Below are 20,695 nucleotides of genomic sequence, written 5' to 3'. Positions count from 1 at the left end.
TACCAATTTTCGTTCCTAAATCTTTTTTTGATAAAGTTGACTCTAAAATTTCTTCATTTATTTGGCAGAATAAGAATCCGAGACTGGGTAAAATACATTTACAGAAAGCTAAGAGAGATGGAGGTTTAGCATTACCTAACTTTAGATTTTATTATTGGGCTATTAATATTCGACATATGAAATTTTGGTTACTTGACCGGGACATACTATCTATTCCTAAATGGGTAGCATTGGAATTACAATCTGTTCAGGGTTATACACTTGGTTCTATTTTAGGTTCCTCTCTTCCTTTTGATTCGAAACGCCTTAAGCAGGTCTCTAACCCGATAGTTAAATATGCTTTGCGCATTTGGTTTCAATTCAGAAAATTTTTTGATCTTAATCAATTCGGGTTAGCGATTCCTATTTTAGGTAACATATTTTTTCCTCCCTCTTTTACGGATCGCGCTTTTCAAACTTGGAAGACTAAGGGTATTTTACGGTTTTTGGATTTATTTTTAGATGGTTCCCTTATGTCTTTTGAACAATTATCTAATAAATATAACTTATCAAGAATACATTTTTTTAGATATTTACAAGTTAGAAATTTCCTAACTACACTTTCTTCCTTTCCAATGCTTCCTCCTACATATATTTTAGATTCGATAATTAACCTCAATCCATGTCAGAAAGGTGCATCGGCTATGATTTATAATATTATTATGAAACTTAGGAAAGCTCCATTTGATAAGATTAGGGTAGATTGGGAACAGGAATTGGGGCTTACCATTTCTGTGGATGATTGGGGGCAGATTTTACAATTAGTTAATACTTCCTCTATTTGTGCTAAACATTCCCTAATTCAATTTAAAGTGGTTCATAGAGCACATATGTCCAAAGATAAGTTAGCGCGTTTTTACTCGCATATTAATCCTTTCTGTGATAGATGTTCGGGGCAGATAGCCTCTTTAACTCATATGTTTTGGTCTTGCCCTACTTTGGAAACTTTTTGGAGAGATATTTTCAATATTATTTCTAAGGTATTAAATATAGATATCTCTCCTCACCCTATTACTGCTATCTTTGGACTACCTAAAATTTCTAGTAATCTTTCCCCTTCAGCCCGTAGAATGATTGCATTTCTTACTTTAATGGCGAAAAGATGTATTTTACAACACTATTACTTTTTAATGCATATTTTGTATTCTTTTTGTACCTCAATGCTTACATTTTATATTTTAAAATATATATTTCTGACTGCGCAATCTTGCAGTAATAATTTCCTTCGGGATAAATAAACCTTGATCTCATCTTAAAAAACCATAAGGAGGGGTTTAAGATGGAATAGAAGGTAAGCTGGCCAATAATATCAAAAATTATACCAACATTTTTTTCATATATACAAAGAGAGAAAGAGAGGTGAGAGTAGATATTGGACCGCTGGAAAATAGTGCTGGAGAGATAGTAATGGGGGAAAGGAAATGGCGTTCAAATGGAATAAGTATTAAGCATCACACCCATGGGTCCTCGCGTGGGTCCCAGCTGTACCTGCCTGTTTGTCGGCTACATGGAACAGTCTATGTTCCAAGCCTACAATGGTGACCGTCCCACACTTTTCCCGTGCTACATCGATGACTTCATTGGTGTTGAACTTGTTGATTTCATTCACCTTGCCTCCACCTTCCACCCTGCCCTCAAATTTACCTGCTCTATTTCTGCCACCTCCCTCCCCTTTCCCGATCTCACTGTCTGTATCTCTGGAGACAACTTAAACAATGATGTCAATTATAAACTCACAGACTCTCAGAGCTTCCTGGACTATACCTCTTCCCACCTAGTTACTTGTAAAAACGCTATCCTCTTCTCTCAATCTCTCCGTCTCCACCACATCTGCTCTCATAACGAAGCTTCTCATTCTAGAACGAAGGAGATGTCCTCCTTTTTAAAAGAAAGGGCCTTCCCTTCCTCCACCATCAATGCTGCCCTCAACCACGTCTCTTCCATTTCACACACATCTGCTCTTAACCCATCGTCCTGCCACCCCACCAGAGTTAGGATTCCTCTTGTCCTCACCTACCACCCCACCAGCCTCCGCATCCAGCACATAATTCTCTGAAGCTTCCACCATCTCCAACAGGATCCCACCACCAAGCACGTCCTTCCCTCCCCTCAACTTTCTGCTTTCCGCAGGGATTGCTCCCTACACGACTCCCTTGTCCATTCATTTCCCCCCCCCCAACCCACTGATCTCCCTCCTGCAACTTATCCTTGCAAGCAGAACATGTGCTACACCTGCCCCTACAACTCCTCCCTCACCACTATTCAGGGCCCTAAACAGTCCTTCCAGGTGAGGCAACACTTCACCTGTGAGTCTGTTGGGGTCATTTACTGTGTTCGGTGCTCCCGGTGTGGCCTCCTGTATATTGGTAAGACCTGATGTAGATTGGGAGGCCGCGTCACCAAGCAGCTATGCTCTGTCTGCCAGAAAAAGTGGGATCTCCCAGTGGCCACCCATTTTAATTCCACTTCCCATTCCCATTCTGATACGTCAATCAATGGCCTCCTCTACTGTCATGATGAGGCCACACTTAGGTTGGAGGAACAACACCTTATATTCCGTCTGAGTAGCCTCCAACCTGATGGCATGAACACTGATTCCTCAAGCTTCCAAGAATGCTCCCCACCCTTCAACATTTCCCATCCCCTTTTCCGTCTCTCACCTTTTCTCCTCACCTTCCTCTGGTGAGGAAGGTTGGATAGATTTTTTGCGTATTAGGGGAAATAAGGGTTATGGGGAAAAGGCAGGTAGGTGGAGATGTGTCCATGGCCAGAAATGAACGGCGGAGCAGGCTCGACGGGCTAGACGGCCTACTCCTGCTCCTATTTCTTATGTTCTTGCGTTCTTCAGTTCTTATGCTCCTCCCCTTTCCTTTCTTCCATAACCTTCTGTCTCTTTCACCAATCAGCTTCCCAGCTCTTTACTTCATACCCCCCCCTAGGTTTCCCCTATCACCTGGTGTTTCTCTCTCCCCTCCCCCACCTTTTAAATCTACTCTTCAGCTTTCTTTCTCCAATCCTGCTGAAGGGTCTTGGGCCGAAACATCGACAATACTCTTTACCATAGATGCTGCCTGGACTGCATCAACCTTCACTGTGGAAGACACTAGCAGTATGCCGGAAGTTTGGAAGTATCAAGAGGCAGAAGAGACTACTTTTGCTATTACTAGGGAGATGATGCTGGGAAACTGAAAGGCTAGAGGGTAAATAAGTTACCTGGACCTGATGGACTACACCTCAGGGTTCTAAAAGAGATCAGACATCCCACCCTACAAAAACTTATTTCAGGGAGGTAGCACCATCAATTTGCAGGAGACTTCTGGGAGAGGTGGGATGTCTGCAATAGAGTAGCTCCTTAGCAGCTAGCCAGCTAGTTTAAATAACGTTAGGTATGCTAATGAACGAATGACACCTGTTAAACTCACCTCAACACGTCTTTTACAGTCTTAACCCACCATGGGCAATAGAAAAGTCACTGTTGCAAACAGTGCAGCGAGCAACACTGTCATTATGTTGACCCCTATTAGGCAGGGGTACACTTTAGTGTAGTCCGGGGTGACGTATGTTTTATATTTTCTTTTTTTGGAACACTCTGCCATAGCTCCCTGTCGCTCTCTCCCTCTCGTGGTCGCTCTCGCGCTTTCTCTTTTGCTTTCTCTCTCACTCGCTTGCTTGCTCTCACGCTCTCTCGCTCGCTCACTCTCAAAAAAATTGATTTCCGTGATATTGTATATAATTTGCAGGCATTAGGGAGCCACTATTCATATGTGGGAGACTCCCGGAACTTCCGGGAGAGGTGGGATGTCTGAGAGGTTGCTGAAGAGATTGCGGAGGCATTAGTAATGATCTTTCAAGAATCAATAAACCTTGGAGTACTGGAAAATTGCAAATGTTACTCCACTCTTCAAACAGGGAGGGAGGCAGAAGAAAGGAAGTTATAGGCCTGTTAGCCTGACTTCAGTGGTTGGGAGGATGTTGGAGTCAATTGTTAAGGATGTGATTTTGGTGTACTTGGAGGCACATTACAAAATAGGCCAAAGTCAGCATTGCTTCCTTAAGGGAAAATCTTGCCTGATAAATCTGTTGGAATTTTTTGACGAAATAACAAGCAGGATAGATGAAAGAGAATCGGTGGATGTTGTACACTTGGATTTTCAGAAGGCCCTTGACAAGGTGCCACACGAGGCTGCTTAACAAGCTGTGAGCACATGGTATAACAGGAAAGATTCTAGCGTGGATAAAGCAGTGGCTGATTGGCAGGAGGCGAAGAGTTGGAAATAAAAGGAGCCTTTTCTGTTTGATTGCCAGTGACTAGTGGTGTTCCACAGGGGACCATGTTGGGACCACTTCTTTTTACATTGTATGTCAATGATTTGATGGCTTTGTGGCCAAGTTTGCAGACGGTATGAATATAGATGGAGGGGCAGGTAGTGTTGAGGAAGCAGGGGGTCTGTCACAGGTAGACAGGGTTGTAAAGAAGGCTTTTGGCATCCTGGCATTCATAAATCAAAGTATTGAGTATAGGAGTTGGGATGTTATGGTGAGGTTGTATAAGACATTGGTGAGGCCAAATTTGGAGTATTGTGTACAGTTCTGGTCTCCTAACTATAGGAAGGATATCAGTAAGATTGAAAGCATGCAGAGAAGATTTACCAGGATGTTGCCGAGTCTTCAGGAGTTGAGTTACGGGGAAAGATTGAACAGGTTAGAACTTTATTCATTGGAGCGTAGAAGAATGAGGGGGAGATTTGATAGAGATTTACAAAATTATGAGGGGTATAGACAGAGTAAATGTGAATAGGCTCTTTCCACTTCAATTAGGAGAGATAAATACGAGAGGACATGGCTTTAGGGTGAAAAGGGAAAGGTTTAGGGGGAACATTAGGCAGAACTTCTTCACTCAGAGAGTGGTGGGAGTGTGGAACGAGCTGCCATCTGATGTGGTAAATGTGGGCTCACTCTTAAGTTTTAAGAACAAATTGGATAGATACATGGATGGGAGAGGCCTGGAGGGTTATGGACTGGATGCAGGTCAATGGGACTAGTGGAATAATGTTTTGGCACAGACTAGAAGGGCTGAATGGCCTGTTTTCCATGCTGTAGTGTTCTATGATTCTGTGGTTCTATGTTTGATGGGCCTGTACTCACTAGAGTTTAGAAGAATGAGGGGAATCTCATTGAAACCTACAGAATGTTGAAAGGGCTTGAGAGAGTGGATGTGGAGAGAATGTTTCCTGTGGTGGGAGAGTCTAGGACCAGAGAACACAATCTCGGAATAGAGGGACATCCATTTAGATCAGAGATGAGGAGGGATTTCTTTAACCAGTAGGTGATGAATCTGTAGAATTCATTGCCACTGGTGGCGGTGGAGGTCAGGTCATTCAGAAAAATGGGGTTCAGGAGAATGGGGTTGAGGAGGATGGGGTTGAGGAGGGTGAGGTTCAGGAGAATGGGTTTCAGGAGGATGGGGTTCAGGAGAATGGGGTTTGGGAAAATGGGGTTCAGGAGGATGGGGTTCAGGAGGATGGGGTTGAGGAGGATGGGGTTGAGGAGGATGGGCTTCAGGAGAATGGGGTTCAGGAAAATGGGGTTCAGGAGAATGGGGTTGAGGAGGATGGGGTTCAGGAGAATGGGTTTCAGGAGAATGGGGCTCAGGAGAATGGGGTTCAGGGGGATGGGGTTGAGGAGGATGGGGTTGAGGAGGATGGGGTTCAGGAGAATGGGGTTGAGGAGGATGGAGTTGAGGAGGATGGGGTTGAGGAGGATGGGGTTCAGGAGGATGGGGTTCAGGAGAATGGGGTTCAGGAGGATGGGGTTGAGGAGGATGGGGTTCAGGAGGATAGGGTTGAGAATGGGGTTCAGGAGAATGGGGTTGAGGAGGATGGGGTTCAGGAAGATGGGGTTCAGGAGAATGGGGTTCAGGAAGATGGGGTTGAGGAGAATGGGGTTCAGGAAGATGTGTTTGAGGAGAATGGGGTTGAAAGGGATGTGGGTCAGCCATGATCAAATGTCAGAGCAGTCTTGAAGGATGTTACAGAGAAAGGTTGAACAAGTTGGGTCTTTATTCTTTGGCGCGTAGAAGGTTGGGGGGGACTTGATAGAGGTATTTAAAATTATGAGGAGGATAGATAGAGTTGACGTGGACAGGCTTTTTCCATTGAGAGTAGGGGAGATTCAAACAAGAGGACATGAGTTGAGAGTTAAGGGGCAAAAGTTTAGGGGTAACACAAGGGGGAACTTTACTCAGAGAGTGGTAGCTGTGTGGAACAAGCTTCCAGCAGAAGTGGTAGAGGCAGGTTTGATGTTGTTTAAAAAAAAATTGGATAGGTATATGGACAGGAAAGGAATGGAGGGTTATGGGCTGAGTGCAGGTAGATGGGACTAGGTGAGAGTAAGCGTTCGGCGCAAACTAGAAGAGCCGAGATGGCCTGTTTCCGTGTTGTAATTGTTATATGGTTATATGGCTGGAAGGCCTAATTCTGCTCCAATGTCTTATGGTCTTATGGATAAATTCTTGATTAGTCAGAGCCTCAAAGGTTACGTGAAGCAGGCAGGGGAATGGGGTTGAGAAGGATAATAAATCAGTCATGTTGGAATGGCTGATTAGTCTTAATGGGCTGAATGGCCTCATTCTGCTCCTCTGTCTTATGGTCTGATCTCAGGGACACAGTTTAAAGTGTGATCCTGACTACAATGCCCTGCTGCCCTCGCTCAGTACCATGTTGAGTGTGAGGGCTTTAATTATTGGCTTGGTTCTCTTGGATGGGATTCAGGACCAGTTCCCTAACTTTAAAGTGAATGTCCCAGTGACTGAAGACTGACCGATTACAGGAAGCTGGTTGCTCTCAGAATTCTCTTGCCAACTCGGGTAATTTATTTTGTTACTGTTTTTTTTTAACCACAAGGAATAGCGTGGGTGGATCGCGGTCCCAGGAGGTGGATGTGAAGCAAAGACTGAGCCCAGAGGCTGAAGAACAGCTTCCCCCCACCACCGTGAGTCTCTACATTCCTAATTTCTCTGAAGAATTAAGAATCATTCCAAAGAATTCCTAATTAGTCGTCAAGGACATACCAGAATCAGGTTTAATATCACCGGCATATGTCATGAGATTTGTTGACTGTTCTATATACAGAAAGGTGCCGGAAAAGGGCCAGTGACATCATGAAGGATTCCACCCACCCTGCTCAAGGACTGTTTGTCCCACTCCCATCAGGGAAAGGCTACGCAGCATCCACACCAGGACCACCAGACTCAAAAACAGTTCCTTTCCCCAAGCAGTAAGGCTGATCAACACCTCCACCCACAAACCCACCCTCCACACCCCCAACCACCAATAAGTACCTTAAGTACAGACACCCCTGTGCCCAGCTCACTTTATGGACATACAATCAATCTGTATATAAGCTATCTCATGTATTTATATTTATTGTGTGTTTTTATTATAGTGTTCTTTATCTTATCGTGTTTGTTTTGTGCTGCGTCGGATCTGGAGTAACATCTATTTCACTCTCGTTTACACTTGTGTACAGGAAATGACATTAAACAATCTTGAATCTCTTGAATGTTGAATTTTTAAAAGTTGACAGTCACTAGGGCAACGTGATCCAAATGCAGAATCCTTGAAATTCTTTATCCATGTTTGGAATCTGTCCCCAGTGACTATTCATTGTGGAGCTTTCAAGTTCAAGTTTATGTCATCTGACTGTACATATATACAATCCAACATTCCTCTGGACCACCGTCACCCACAATACATATATACAACCAAACGAAACAATGTTCCTCTGGATCACCGTCACCCACAATACATATATACAACCAAACGAAACAACGTTCCTCTGAACCACAGTCACCCACAATACATATATACAACCCAATGAAACAACGTTCCTCTGGACCATGGTCACCCACAATACATATATACAACCCAACGAAACAACGTTTCTCTGGACCATGGTCACCCACAATACATATATACAACCCAACGAAACAACGTTTCTCTGAACCATGGTCACCCACAATACATATATACAACCCAATGAAACAACGTTCCTCTGGACCACGGTCACCCACAATACATATATACAACCCAACGAAACAACATTCCTCTGGACCACGGTCACCCACAATACATATATACAACCCAACGAAACAACGTTCCTCTGGACCACGGTCACCCACAATACATATATACAACCCAACGAAACAACGTTCCTCTGGACCACGGTGTACCCATAAAGCAGGTATCACACACAGCACATAAAACAAAATATTACCATAGATAAGTTAATAAATGTATTTCCAAATGCATGTCTTGTGCAGCACAGGGAAACAGTAAACAGCTCGCTGTCCTCGTGTCGAGACCTCAGTGGTGGCAGGGTATTCATTAGTCTCACAGCCTGAGGGAAGAAGCTGTTACCTAGTCGGGCAGTCCTAGTCCTGATGCTTTTGTATCTCCTTCCTGACAATAGTGGGTGAAAGAAATTGTGAGGTGGGTGGTAGGGGTCCTCAAAAATGTCTCAGGCCTTTTGTCTGCAACACTTGGCGGTGTTGGCGGTAAGGAAAGCGAATGCTATGTTGGCATTCATTTCAAGAGGAATAGTGTATAAGAGTAAGGAGGTGTTGATGAGGCTCTATGGGGCATTAGTGAGACCTCATTTGGAATACTGTGTGCAGTTTTGGACCCCCTATCATAGAAAGGATGTACTGATGTTGGAAAGAGTTCAGAGAAGATTTACAAGGATGATTCCTGGAATGCAGGGGCTAACATATGAGGAGCGTTTGTCGGCTCTTGGATTGTATTCATTAGAGTGTAGAAGAATGAGAGGGGATCTCATAGAAACATTTCGAATGTTGAAAGGATTGGACAGAGTAGATGTGGAAAGATTGTTTCCCTTGGTGGGTGAGTCCAGGACAAGAGGCCATAGTCTTAGAATTAGAGGGTACCCAGTTAAAACAGAGATGTGGAGAAATTTTTTTAGCCAGAGGGTCGTGGATTTGTGGAATTCGTTGCCACATACAGCTGTGGAGGCCCGAGCATTGAGGGTGTTTAAGGAGGAGATTGACAGGTATCTAATTGGCCAGGGTATCAAGGGATATGGGGAAAAAGCCGGAAATTGGAACTAGATGGGTGAATAGTTTAGCTCATGGGGGAGCTGCGGAGCAGACTTGATGGGCTGAATGGCCTACTTCTGCTCCTTTGTCTTGTCTTGTGACTCCCGGTAAATGTCACAAATAGTGGGGAGGAGATCCCCATATCATCTCGGCAATTTTCACTCCTCTGTAGGGTCTTGTGATCCAATGCCTTGCAGCTTTCGTACCACACAATGATACAGCCAGACAGGGCACTCTTGATGATCTAAATTCCACAGGGAGGGGGCAGTTTACTGTATATAACAACTGATCCGTATCCAACAGAAAATGCCTGTTTGACCAGCTGACCCCCATGATGTCCTCTCGGACCAAAAGGCCGGGCACACTCAATTTCATCATGGCAACATTACGTTGAAGCATAATTAAGATGGTAGCTACAGTCTAAAGATTAGCTTTATTTGTCACTTGTGGTGGTGGTTGTCCATTGTACCTGATGATAGCAAGAAAGCTGTGCTGGAGTTTTTAGGCTGGAAAAGCCACTATACCGGGGCAGCTCAGATTTCCGGTCCAGTGATATGATTCATCGTCAGAGTTGGGGTCTTCCTTGGTTGCAGTGGATGACCATGATTACTTCTGTGCCCTGTCATGCCCTTTGCTCTCCACAGAGTGTTGCAGAGCCAACAGTTGGATCTCACTGTAGATCTCATCTGCCCAGTCCAACAGAACAGAACTGACTTTTCAGGATAAGGATGGTTGATTGTACGTTGAAACAGTGAAATGAATCGTTTGCACCAACAACCAACACATCGTCCAAGGATGTGCTGGGGAAAGCCTGTAAGTGTGGCCACACTTCCACGCAAACATAGCATACCCAAACTTACTAACCCCAACCTGTAAGTCTTTGGAATGTGGAGGAAACCAGGGCACCTGGAGGAAACCCATGTGGTCACAGGGAGAACGTACAAACTCGTCACAGAAAGTTGCGGGAACTGAACACCAATCGGTGATTGTTGACACTGTAAAGTGTTACATTATCCACTATGCTACTGCGCTGCCAAACAGCGAAGTCAACATTACATGGTACAAGGAGTCTACCCTTCTTGTCATACATGAGCTTCTTCAGAAAAGCATTTCCTTCTGCAGACTTCCTCTAATCCCTTTTGGAAAGTTCCCTGTTAACTCTGCTTCTACCAGCAGTAGTCTATGAGGAGGCAAGGGTTAGATTAAAAGATTAAAAGGTTAGCACAACATAGACTTTATTCCCTGGAGTGTAGGAGAATGAGGGGATATTTGATAGAAGTATACAAAATTATGAGGGGTGTAGACATGGTAGATGCCGACAGGCTTTTTCCACTGAGGTTGGGTGAGACTAGAACTAAAGGTCATGCATTAAGAATGAAAGGTGAAATGTTTCAGGTGAACATGAGGGGGAGTTTCTTCACTCAGAGGGTGGTGAGAGTGTGGAATGTGCTGCCAGCACAAGTAGCAGATGCAGGTTCGATTTTGACTCTTAACAGAAATTTGGATAGGTCCTTGGATGAGGGGGTATGGAGGGCTCTAGTCATTAGGAGTAGGCAGATCAATAGTTTGGCAAGGACTAGATGGGCTGAAGGGCCTGTTTCTGTGCTGTAGTGTTCCATGTTCTATGTTCTGTGTAATGGAGAGAAGCAGGAGAATGGGGTTGAGAGAAAAAATTATTCAGCCTTAATGGGACGAATTTCTGGGAATAATACAGAGGGTGCAGGATCAGTTCACTCCAAAGAGGAAGAAAGATCCTAAGGGGAGTAAGGGGTGACCGTGTCTGACGAGGGAAGTCAAGGACAGTATAAAAATAAAAGAGAGGAAGTATAACATAGCAAAGATGAGCGGGAAGCCAGAGGTCTGGGAAATTTGAAAGAGCAACAGAGGATAACTAAAAAGGCAATACGGGGCGAGAAGATGAGATACGAAGGCAAGCTAGCCAAGAATATAAAGGAGGATAGTAAAAGCTTCTTTAGGTATGTGAAGAGGAAAAAATTAGTTAAGACCAAAGTTGGGCCCTTGAAGACAGAAACGGGTGAATTTATTATGGGGAACAAGGAAATGGCAGACGAGTTGAACAGGTACTTTGGATCTGTCTTCACTAGGGAAGACACAAACATTAGACAGAAAATGGTGTTGGACAGACTGATAGGACTGAAGACTGATAAATTCCCAGGGCCTGATGGTCTGCACCCCAGGGTATTTAAGGAGGTGGCTCTAGAAATCGTGGACGCATTGGTAATTACTTTCCAATGTTCTATAGATTCAGGATCAGTTCCCGAGGACTGGAGGGTAGCTAAAGTTATGCCACTTTTTAAGAAAGGAGGGAGAGAGAAAACAGGGAATTATAAACCAGTTAGCCTGACATCAGTGGTGGGGAAGATGCTGGAGTCAATTATAAAGGATGAAATAGCGACACATTTGGATAGCAGTAACAGGATCAGTCAGAGTCAGCATGGATTTACGAAGGGGAAATCATGCTTGACTAATCTTCTGGAATTTTTTGAGGATGTAACTATGAAAATGGACAAGGGAGAGCCAGTGGATGTAGTGTACCTGGACTTTCAGAAAGCCTTTGATAAGGTCCCACATGGGAGATTAGTGGGCAAAATTAGAGCAGATGGTATTGGGGGTAGGGTACTGACATGGATCGTAAATTGGTTGGCAGATAGGAAACAAAGAGTAGGGATCAACGGGTCCCTTTCAGAATGGCAGGCGGTGACTAGTGGGGTAGCGCAAGGCTCGGTGCTGGGACCGCAACTATTTACAATATACATTAATGATTTAGATGAAGGGATTAAAAGTAACATTAGCAAATTTGCAGATGACACAAAGCTGGGTGGCAGTGTGAAATGTGCAGAGGATATTGCGATAATGCAGGATGACTTGGACAGTTTGGGTGAGTGGGAAGGTGCATGACAGATGAAGTTTAATGTGGATAAATGTGAGGTTATCCACTTTGGTGGCAAGAACAGGAAGGCAGATTACTATTTGAATGGTGTCAAATTAGGAAAAGGGGAAGTACAACGAGATCTTGGTGTACTTGTTCATCAGTCAGTGAAAGTAAGCATGCAGGTACAGCAGGCAGTGAAGAAAGCTAATGGCATGCTGGCCTTCATAACAAGGGGAATTGAGTATAAGAGCAAAGAGGTCCTTCTGCAGCTGTACAGGGCCCTGGTGAGACCACACCTGGAGTATTGTGCACAGTTTTGGTCTCCAAATTTGAGGAAGGACATTCTTGCTATTGAGGGAGTGCAGCAGAGGTTCACAAGGTTAATTCCCAAGATGACGGGACTGCCATATGTTGAAAGATTGGAGCGACTGGGCTTGACTGGAATTTAGAAGGATGAGAGGGGATCTGATTGAAACATATAAGATTATTAAGGGATTGAAGACGCCAGAGGCAGGAAATATGTTCCCAGTGTTGGGGGAGTCCAGAACCAGAGGCCACAATTTGAGAATAAGGGGTAGGCCATTTAGAACAGAGTTGAGGAAATACTTTTTCACCCAGAGAGTTGTGGATCTGTGGAATGCTCTGCCTCAGAAGGCAGTGGAGGCCAATTCTCTGGATGCTTTCAAGAAAGAGTTAGATAGAGCTCTTAATAATAGCGGAGTCAAGGGATATGGGGAGAAGGCAGGAACGGGGTACTGATTGTGGATGATCAGCCATGATCACAGTGAATGGCGGTGCTGGCTCAAAGGGCTGAATGACCTACTCCTGCACCTATTGTCTATTGTCTATTGTCTATTGAATGGCCTAATTCCGCTCGAATGTCTTACGGTTTGATGGTCTAGCTCCAGTCATCAGCAGGAACGCCACAGCCTGCAAGGCATCTGCCCTGTGGCTCACTGTGGAGGTCCACACCATGTTGAAGGTGACCTGGTGTGACTCCGGAGAGCTGTTTTTGTGCCAGAGATTTACTGGCCACTCTTTCCTCTGTTTCTCCACTGCCCCCTCGAGCAATCAGCCTCCAGAGTGTTGGCCTTGACTGGCTGCCAGTGTCAGTTTTTGTGTCTTGTACCATGCTCATGGGGCTGAGAGACAAATTAAATCAGCCAGGATCAAATTATTATTATTTTTTAATTTAGCGACATAGCGTGGAGTACTTCCCTTCTGGCCCAAGCTGCGCTGCCCAATTTAACCCTGGCCTAATCACAGGACAACTTACAATGACCAATCAACATACTGGTACATCTTTGGACTGTGGGAGGAAACTGGAGCACCCAGACGAAACCCACACGGTCATGTGGAGAAAACACAAACTCCTTACAGAGGACATCAGAATTGAATTAGGAGTTTGTGAAGATTCAGCATGACACCTAAAAGTTTGACAAACTTCTATAGATGTATGGTGGAGAGTATATTGACTGGCTGCATCATGGCCTGGTATGGAAACACCAATGTCCTTTCATGGAAAATCCTACAAAAAGTAGTGGACACAGCTCAGTCTATCCAGGGTAAAATCCTCCTATCATTGAGCACATCTACATGGACTGTTGTTGCAGGAAAGCAGCATCCATCATCAGGGACCGCACCCCCCCCAGGTCATGTTCTCTCCTCACTGCTGTCATCATGAAAGAGGTACAGGAGCCTCAGGACCAGGTTCAGTAACAGTTATTACCCCTCAACCTTCAGGCTCTTGAACCAGAGGGGATAACTTCACTCAACTTCGCTCGCTCCGTCACAGAACTGTTCCCACAACCTATGGATTCACTTTTCATCTCGTTCTCGAAATTTATTTCTTATTTATTATTATTATTATTATTTATTTTTGTATTTGCAGTTTGTTGTCTTTTGCAACAGGTTGTCCACCATGTTGGTGCAGTCTTTCATTGATTCTATTATGGTTATTGGATTTATTGAGTATGCCCGCAAGAAAATGAATCTCAGGGTTATATATGGTGACATATGTACTTTGAAGTACATACAAGACAGAAGTGGTTTGCCAGTGGAGTACCAGTGTCCCACCCACTCTACCTGCCTTCACTGTTGGTGTTGAAAAGCTGTCAGTAGTGCCATCTTTCAAATATCTGGGGAGCATTCTCTCTGAGGATAGCGGCATTGACAACGACATCCAGAGCCCCATTAAACAGGCATCAGCTGCCTTTGGGAGACTTTGGCGTAGGGTTTTTCAGAACAGGAGCCTTTGTCCCTCCACAAAGGTCGCCGTATACCAAGCGGTCTGTGTCACCACCCTCCTTTATAGCTGTGAAGCTTGGGTAGCCTACAGCCATCACATCAAGTCCTTGGAGCACTTCCACATAAGCTGCATCCAGCACATCCTGGGAATTACCTGGCGTGAGCGGGTGTCACACACTGAAATACTTGTAAAGACCAACTGCAGGAGTATTGAGCCCATGATCACCCAGCGTCAGCAGTGGCTGGGGGACGTGATAAGGATGCCCCCACGTCGGCTACCCCGCAGAATGTTATACAGCCAGCTACATCATGGTCAACGCTCAGCTGGAAGACCGAAGAAGCGCTATAAGGATCAGATGAAGAATGCTTTAAGGAAGTGCAAGATCAGACCCGTGGATCTGGAGGCTGTTGCTGCTGACCGTACCACTTGGCGACAGCTGTGTAGGGATAGGATTCATCTTCTGGAGATGGAAAGAACAACCAGAAGACAGCAGAAGAGAGCCAGGAGAAATGCAGCCATGGTTGCCACCACGACCACATATATATGTCACAGTCATAGCCACAATTTATTAACCCCGGGGGAAATTGGTTTTCGTTATAGTTGCTCCATAAATAATAAATAGTAATAGAACCATAAATAGTTAAATAGTAATATGTAAGTTATGCCAGTAAATTAGGAAATAAATCCAGGACCAGCCTATTGGCTCAGGGTGTCTGACCCTCCAAGGGAGGAGTTGTAAAGTTTGATGGCCACAGGCAGGAATGACTTCCTATGACGCTCAGTGCTGCATCTCGGTAGAATGAGTCTCTGGCTGAATGTACTCCTGTGCCCAACCAGTACGTTATGTAGTGGATGGGAGACATTGACCAAGATGGCATGCAACTTGGACAGCATCCTCTTTTCAGACACCACCGTCAGAGAGTCCAGTTCCATCCCCACAACATCACTGGCCTTACGAGTGAGTTTGTTGATTCTGTTGGTGTCTGCTACCCTCAGCCTGCTGCCCCAGCACACAACAGCAAACATGATCGCTCTGGCCACCACAGACTCGTAGAACATCCTCAGCATCGTCCGGCAGATGTTAAAGGACCTCAGTCTCCTCAGGAAATAGAGATGGCTCTGACCCTTCTTGTAGACAGCCTCAGTGTTCTTTGACCAGTCCAGTTTGTTGTCAATTCGTATCCCCAGGTATTTGTAATCCTCCACCATGTCCACACTGACCCCCTGGATGGAAACAGGGGTCACCGGTACCTTAGCTCTCCTCAGGTCCACCACCAGCTCCTTAGTCTTTTTCACATTAAGCTACAGATAATTCTGCTCACACCATGTGACAAAGCTTCCTACCTGCAATAGAGCTTGTGGGTCTAGGATAGGACTGTATAGTCATCAAAGATCTCACCATTAAAGGAGTGGACTTCGTCATCGGATTTCAATGGACAACTGAAGATGTACTTTGTTAATAAATTTACTTTGAACTTTGAACTCTGAACTCCAGTGCTCTGAGATATAATAGCGTTATAGTGTTGCACTAACTGCTACGCGTCTGTGGTGCCCAATGGTGGACAGACTGAATGGGCTGAATAGCCGAATTCTGCTTCTATGGCCTTGTAATGAAGGGATGGATCTCCAGCAGGTTATCACCAAATGTCCCGTTGACCACATGAAGTACCTCTGGGACTCTTGTGGCCATCCATTCGTGAATGTGACCACTTTGGTTATTTGGAGTTGGAATTGGAATTGGTTTATTATTGTCTCATATACCGAGGTAGTGAAAAGATTTGCACTAAAATGCACATTGCTTTTGTTCCAATTATGTTCCTTTTTGGGAAAAATTGTGTAAGATTTATGTTTTTTTCTTCTGAATGCCACTTATCTGAAAAAAGTGCCCGTGATTCAAGTTTCAAAATTGTTTATTGTCATTCTTCAGCACGAGTGTAAAGTTTAAAGTAAATTTATTATCAAAGTCAATATACAGTATGTCACCACGTACAACTCTGAGATTCATTTTTGCAAGCATATACAGTAAATACAAAGAAACACAGTAGAATCAATGAGAGACTACCCACAACAAGATGGACCAACAAGCAGTGTGCAAAAGCCAACAAACTGCAAATACAAAAAGGAAAAAATAAGCAATAGATATCACAAACGTGAGATGAAGAGCCCTTGAAAGTGAGTCCATAGGCTGTGGGAACAGTTCAGTGTTGGGGTGAGTGAAGTTATCCCCTCTGTTATCAGGATAAAGTAGCAAAGTAACTCTTTTAGGCAGCAGCAGGGCTTCTGAAAACAGTAGGACAGTGACTGTGTCAGTGTGGGTATGAGAGGTGGATGCTGCTGGAAACTCATTTTACATTGCACCTCTTTGGGCAAGAAAGCACAGCAGGGTCTCCACTTCCCGAGGAGACTGAAGCAAGCAAGACTCCCTTCCTCCCATTCTAACCAATTTTTACAACAGTGCCCTGACCAGCTGCATGATGATCCGGCAAGGCATCTGACCACAAGTCCCAACGAAGTATTGTGAAGACTACTGAGAGAACCATCAGGGTCTCTCTTCTACCCATCGGAGATATTTATCCGGAGCGCTGTGTGTGCAGGGCCCTTGGCATTGTCAATGATCCCTCCCCTGAGACTACTGAACTCCTTGCCGCCACCCAGGTCTCATCACGTATGAAACGTCAGTAAGATTATACTATTTGTTTTTTAATGTGTCGTTAATTCACCTGATTATTTGTTAATTTATTTGTGGTAATATTACTTAATGTGTTAAGTGTGTGAGCTATATGTACCTTGTGTGTTGTGCATCTTGGTCCGGAGGAATGTTGTTTTGTTTGGTGATGTACATGTCCATGGCTGAATGTCAATAAACTGAACTTGAACCTGAACCTGTGCAGGCAGGGATTTATGCAGATGACAATAAACTCAATCCAGTCCTCCAAAGCACTGTTGGCTGAGTAATGCACATATTCTTATAGATGCAGCAGACTCTGAACCTCAAAGGCCCCTCCAAGGCCCTCAACTGTCCGAACTGATCCTATTAACCCAAACGTCTTTGGGATATGGGAGAAAACCAGAGAAACCCTGTTGAAAACCAAGTTCAACCAGCTATTTCCTCTTCACCATCTCAACTGATTCCATAACCTTTGGACTCACTTTTAAGGGCTCTACAACTCATGTTCTTGATATTTATTGCTCATTTATTTATAATTATTATTTTCTTTTTGTATTTGCACAGTTTGTTGTCTTTTGCACACTGGTTGGTTTTTCATTGGTTCTTCTGTGTTTCTGTCCACTTACTGTGAATGCCTGCAAGAAAATGAGTCTCAGGGTTGTATATGGTGACATAGATAATAAATTTGCTTTGAACCTAGCAGCTGGATACTTGCAACCTTCTCCCATGCTTTCCCTGTGTGTCCAGTAAAAGTGTGACTTAAGACTGCAGTCAGATTACCTGCTCACCCACACTCCAGAGCCAGCCAAATGAAAGCTGCTCAGAGCAGGACACACAATGTACTAGGGACCTCAGCAGGTCAGCCAGTGCCCATGGAGGGAAATGACCAGTCCACATTTCAGGCTGAGACCTTTTAACAGGAAGAACAAGACCTTCCATGGATACTGCGTGAGCTGCTCAGATCTTCCAGCATTCTGTGGGAGTTGCATCCAGCATCCCTTGTGTCTCTGAAAACTGCTGAGACTTTGGCTACTTGAGAGCCAGAAGTGAGTCAGGTCCTCTGCCGGGAGCTGCTGTGCTGATGGAGTGGGCCACACACACACACGCACACACACACTCACACACACACACACACACACACACACACACACAGACACACACACACAGACACACACACACTGACACACACACACTCACACACTCACACTCACACTCACACACAGACACACACACACACTCACACACACACACAGTCTCTCTCACACACACACACAGACACAGACACACACACACACACAGTCTCTCTCACGCACAGACACACACTCTCTCACACACACACACACTCACTCACACACAGACACACGCAGTCTCTCTCTCTCTCTCTCTCTCACACACACACTCACTCTCTCTCACACACACACACTCATACACTCTCACACACACACACACACACACACACACACAGTCTCTCTCTCACACACACACACACACACACACTCTCTCTCTCACACACACACACACACTCACTCACACACAGACACACGCAGTCTCTCTCTCTCACACACACACACACACACAGACACACGCACGCACTCACACACGCACACACTCTCACACTCACACTCACACACACACACACACTCTCTCACACTCACACACACACAATGCTGGAGGAACTCAGCAGGTCAGGCTGTATCTCTGGAAATGAATAAATAATCATCATTTCAGGCCAGGACCCTTCTTCAGTACTGGAAAAGAGGAGGGAAGATGCCAGAGAAAGAAAGTGGGTGGAGGGGAAGGAGGACAAGCTCGAAGGTGTTAAGAAAACGAGGTAAGAGGCCAAAGTGGGGAATTGAAGAAAAGGGAAGGGGAGGGGGAAGAGTTACTGGAAGTTGGAGAAATCGATGTTCATGGCATCAGCGTCCGATTTCTCCCCGCTCCCGCTTCTCTCTTTTACCATTCCCAATTGCGACTTCCCTCTTATCTTTTCTTGTCTTCTCACCTGCCCATCACCCCCTTCCGCTGTCCCTCCTTCTTCCCTTTCTCCCATGGTCCACTCTCTTCTCCTATCAGATTCCTTCTACTTCAGCCCTTGGCCTTTTCCACCTATCACCTCTCATCTTCTTACTTTATCCCTCCTCCCCATCCACCTGGCTTCTCCTATCACCTTCCAGTTTGTCCTCCTTTCCCCCTCCCACCAACCTTCTTATTCTAGCATCTCCCCCCTTCTATTCTAGTCCTGATGAAAGGTCTTGGCCAGAAACGTTGACTGTTTATTCATTTCCATAGATGCTGCCTGACCTGCTGAGATCTTCCAGCATTTTGTGTGTGTGGCTCTGGATTTCCAACATCTGCAGAATCTTTTGTGTTTGTGATGCACTGGGATGTCAACCTGACCATGGAGGGAGCTGAGGATAGAAGCATTTAGCTGGGCCATGTGTCAGTCAGGAAGGTCTGTGGTTTGACTCATCTCCTTTCATCTCTCACATTGACACAGTTACCAGAAGACGAAGATTTGGCCTCGATCTCCTCCCTGCGGCAGCTGCTGAACAACTTCTCCTTGGTGGGTCTTGAACCCTCTCTGATCCGTGGCGCCCGTTGTGTCATAGCCCCCAGTATGCCCACCCTTCCTGAAGAGGAGGTGAGACCTGAGCATCAGGAAGCAACACAGAGCGCCAAACCCAACGTGAGTAACGCAGGCACTTTCTCCATCGCCGAGATGTCCCTAGCAACAATGTACTGGACTTGGAAAGGGTGCAAATAGAGATTTATGAAAATAATTCCAGGAATGCAAGGGTTAACGTGTGAGCAGCATTTGGTGGCTCTGGGCCTGAACTTGCTGGAGTTTAGAAGAACGATGGGGATCACATTGAAATCTACTGAATATTGAAAGACGTAGATAGAGTGGATGTTTCTAACAGTGGGGGGTGGGATTTAGGACCAGAGGGGACAGTCTCAGAATAGAGGGGCATCTACTTAGAACAAAGCTGAGGAGGAATCTGTGGAATTCACTGCCACAGTTGGCTGTGGCGGCCAAGTCATTAGGTATATTTAAAGAGATGGTTGAGAGATTCTTGAATCAGAGTGTCAAACGTTATAGGAGAAGGCAGGAGAATGGGTTGAGAGGGATAATAAATTAGCCATGATGGAATGGTGGAGCAGACTCAGTGGGCTGAATGGCCTAATTCTGTTCCTATGTTTTATGGCCTTATGGTCCAGACATGGGGTTCACCTGGGTGGGGAAGGGCTGAGATCGCGTGTGGTGAGGTGGGAGTATAAGGCTGGGGGTACTGGAAGGACTTAGCTCCTGGACTACTCCATGAGTTTTCTCTAACTTCTGGCAAGTTCTGCCCCTCCACTTCTCTCGTCTTCCACTCCCCATTCTGCCATTTTGTAATTGTATCTCTCTTGCCTTCTTCCCCATCACTGATCTTGTTCTTTGTCTCCTGCCCTCCCTGTATCTTGTTCAGCGTGAACAGTTAGCACAGTGGCAGGGCAGTTAGTATAACATGTGACACCACTAGGTTCAATTCTGTTGCTGTCTGTGAGGAGTTTGTACGTCCTCCCCGTGTCGTTCTCCCACATTCCAAAGACGTACAGGTTGGTAAGTTAATTGTTCACATGGTGTAATTGGGCAGTGTGAGCTCGTTGAGCCAGAAATGGCCTGTTACTGTGCTGTATCTCTAAATAAACATAAAAAGAAATTCAAGTTAGTAAAATGTGAAACTGTGCGCG

At 45.1% G+C, this 20,695-nt stretch overlaps 1 protein-coding gene across 4 annotated transcripts in view; it reads left to right on the top strand.

Annotated features, from left to right (window-relative positions):
* mrvi1 (murine retrovirus integration site 1 homolog) overlaps positions 1–20,695 on the top strand; it is a 207,697-nt gene that overhangs the window by 61,183 nt on the left and 125,819 nt on the right. For all 4 annotated transcript variants that reach the window (XM_063061569.1, XM_063061567.1, XM_063061565.1 and 1 more), the window contains exons 4-5: positions 6,942–7,029; positions 19,458–19,646. In XM_063061569.1, the coding sequence (XP_062917639.1) occupies positions 19,578–19,646 (69 nt within the window). In that variant the 5' untranslated portion in view covers positions 6,942–7,029; positions 19,458–19,577. The remainder of the gene's footprint in view (positions 1–6,941; positions 7,030–19,457; positions 19,647–20,695) is intronic.

This window comes from Mobula hypostoma, chromosome 11 (genome assembly GCF_963921235.1).
Source record: "Mobula hypostoma chromosome 11, sMobHyp1.1, whole genome shotgun sequence".
Classification (NCBI taxonomy): domain Eukaryota; kingdom Metazoa; phylum Chordata; class Chondrichthyes; order Myliobatiformes; family Myliobatidae; genus Mobula; species Mobula hypostoma.
Note: the sequence above shows the minus strand (reverse complement) of the source record. Positions and strands in the feature narration are given on the sequence as shown.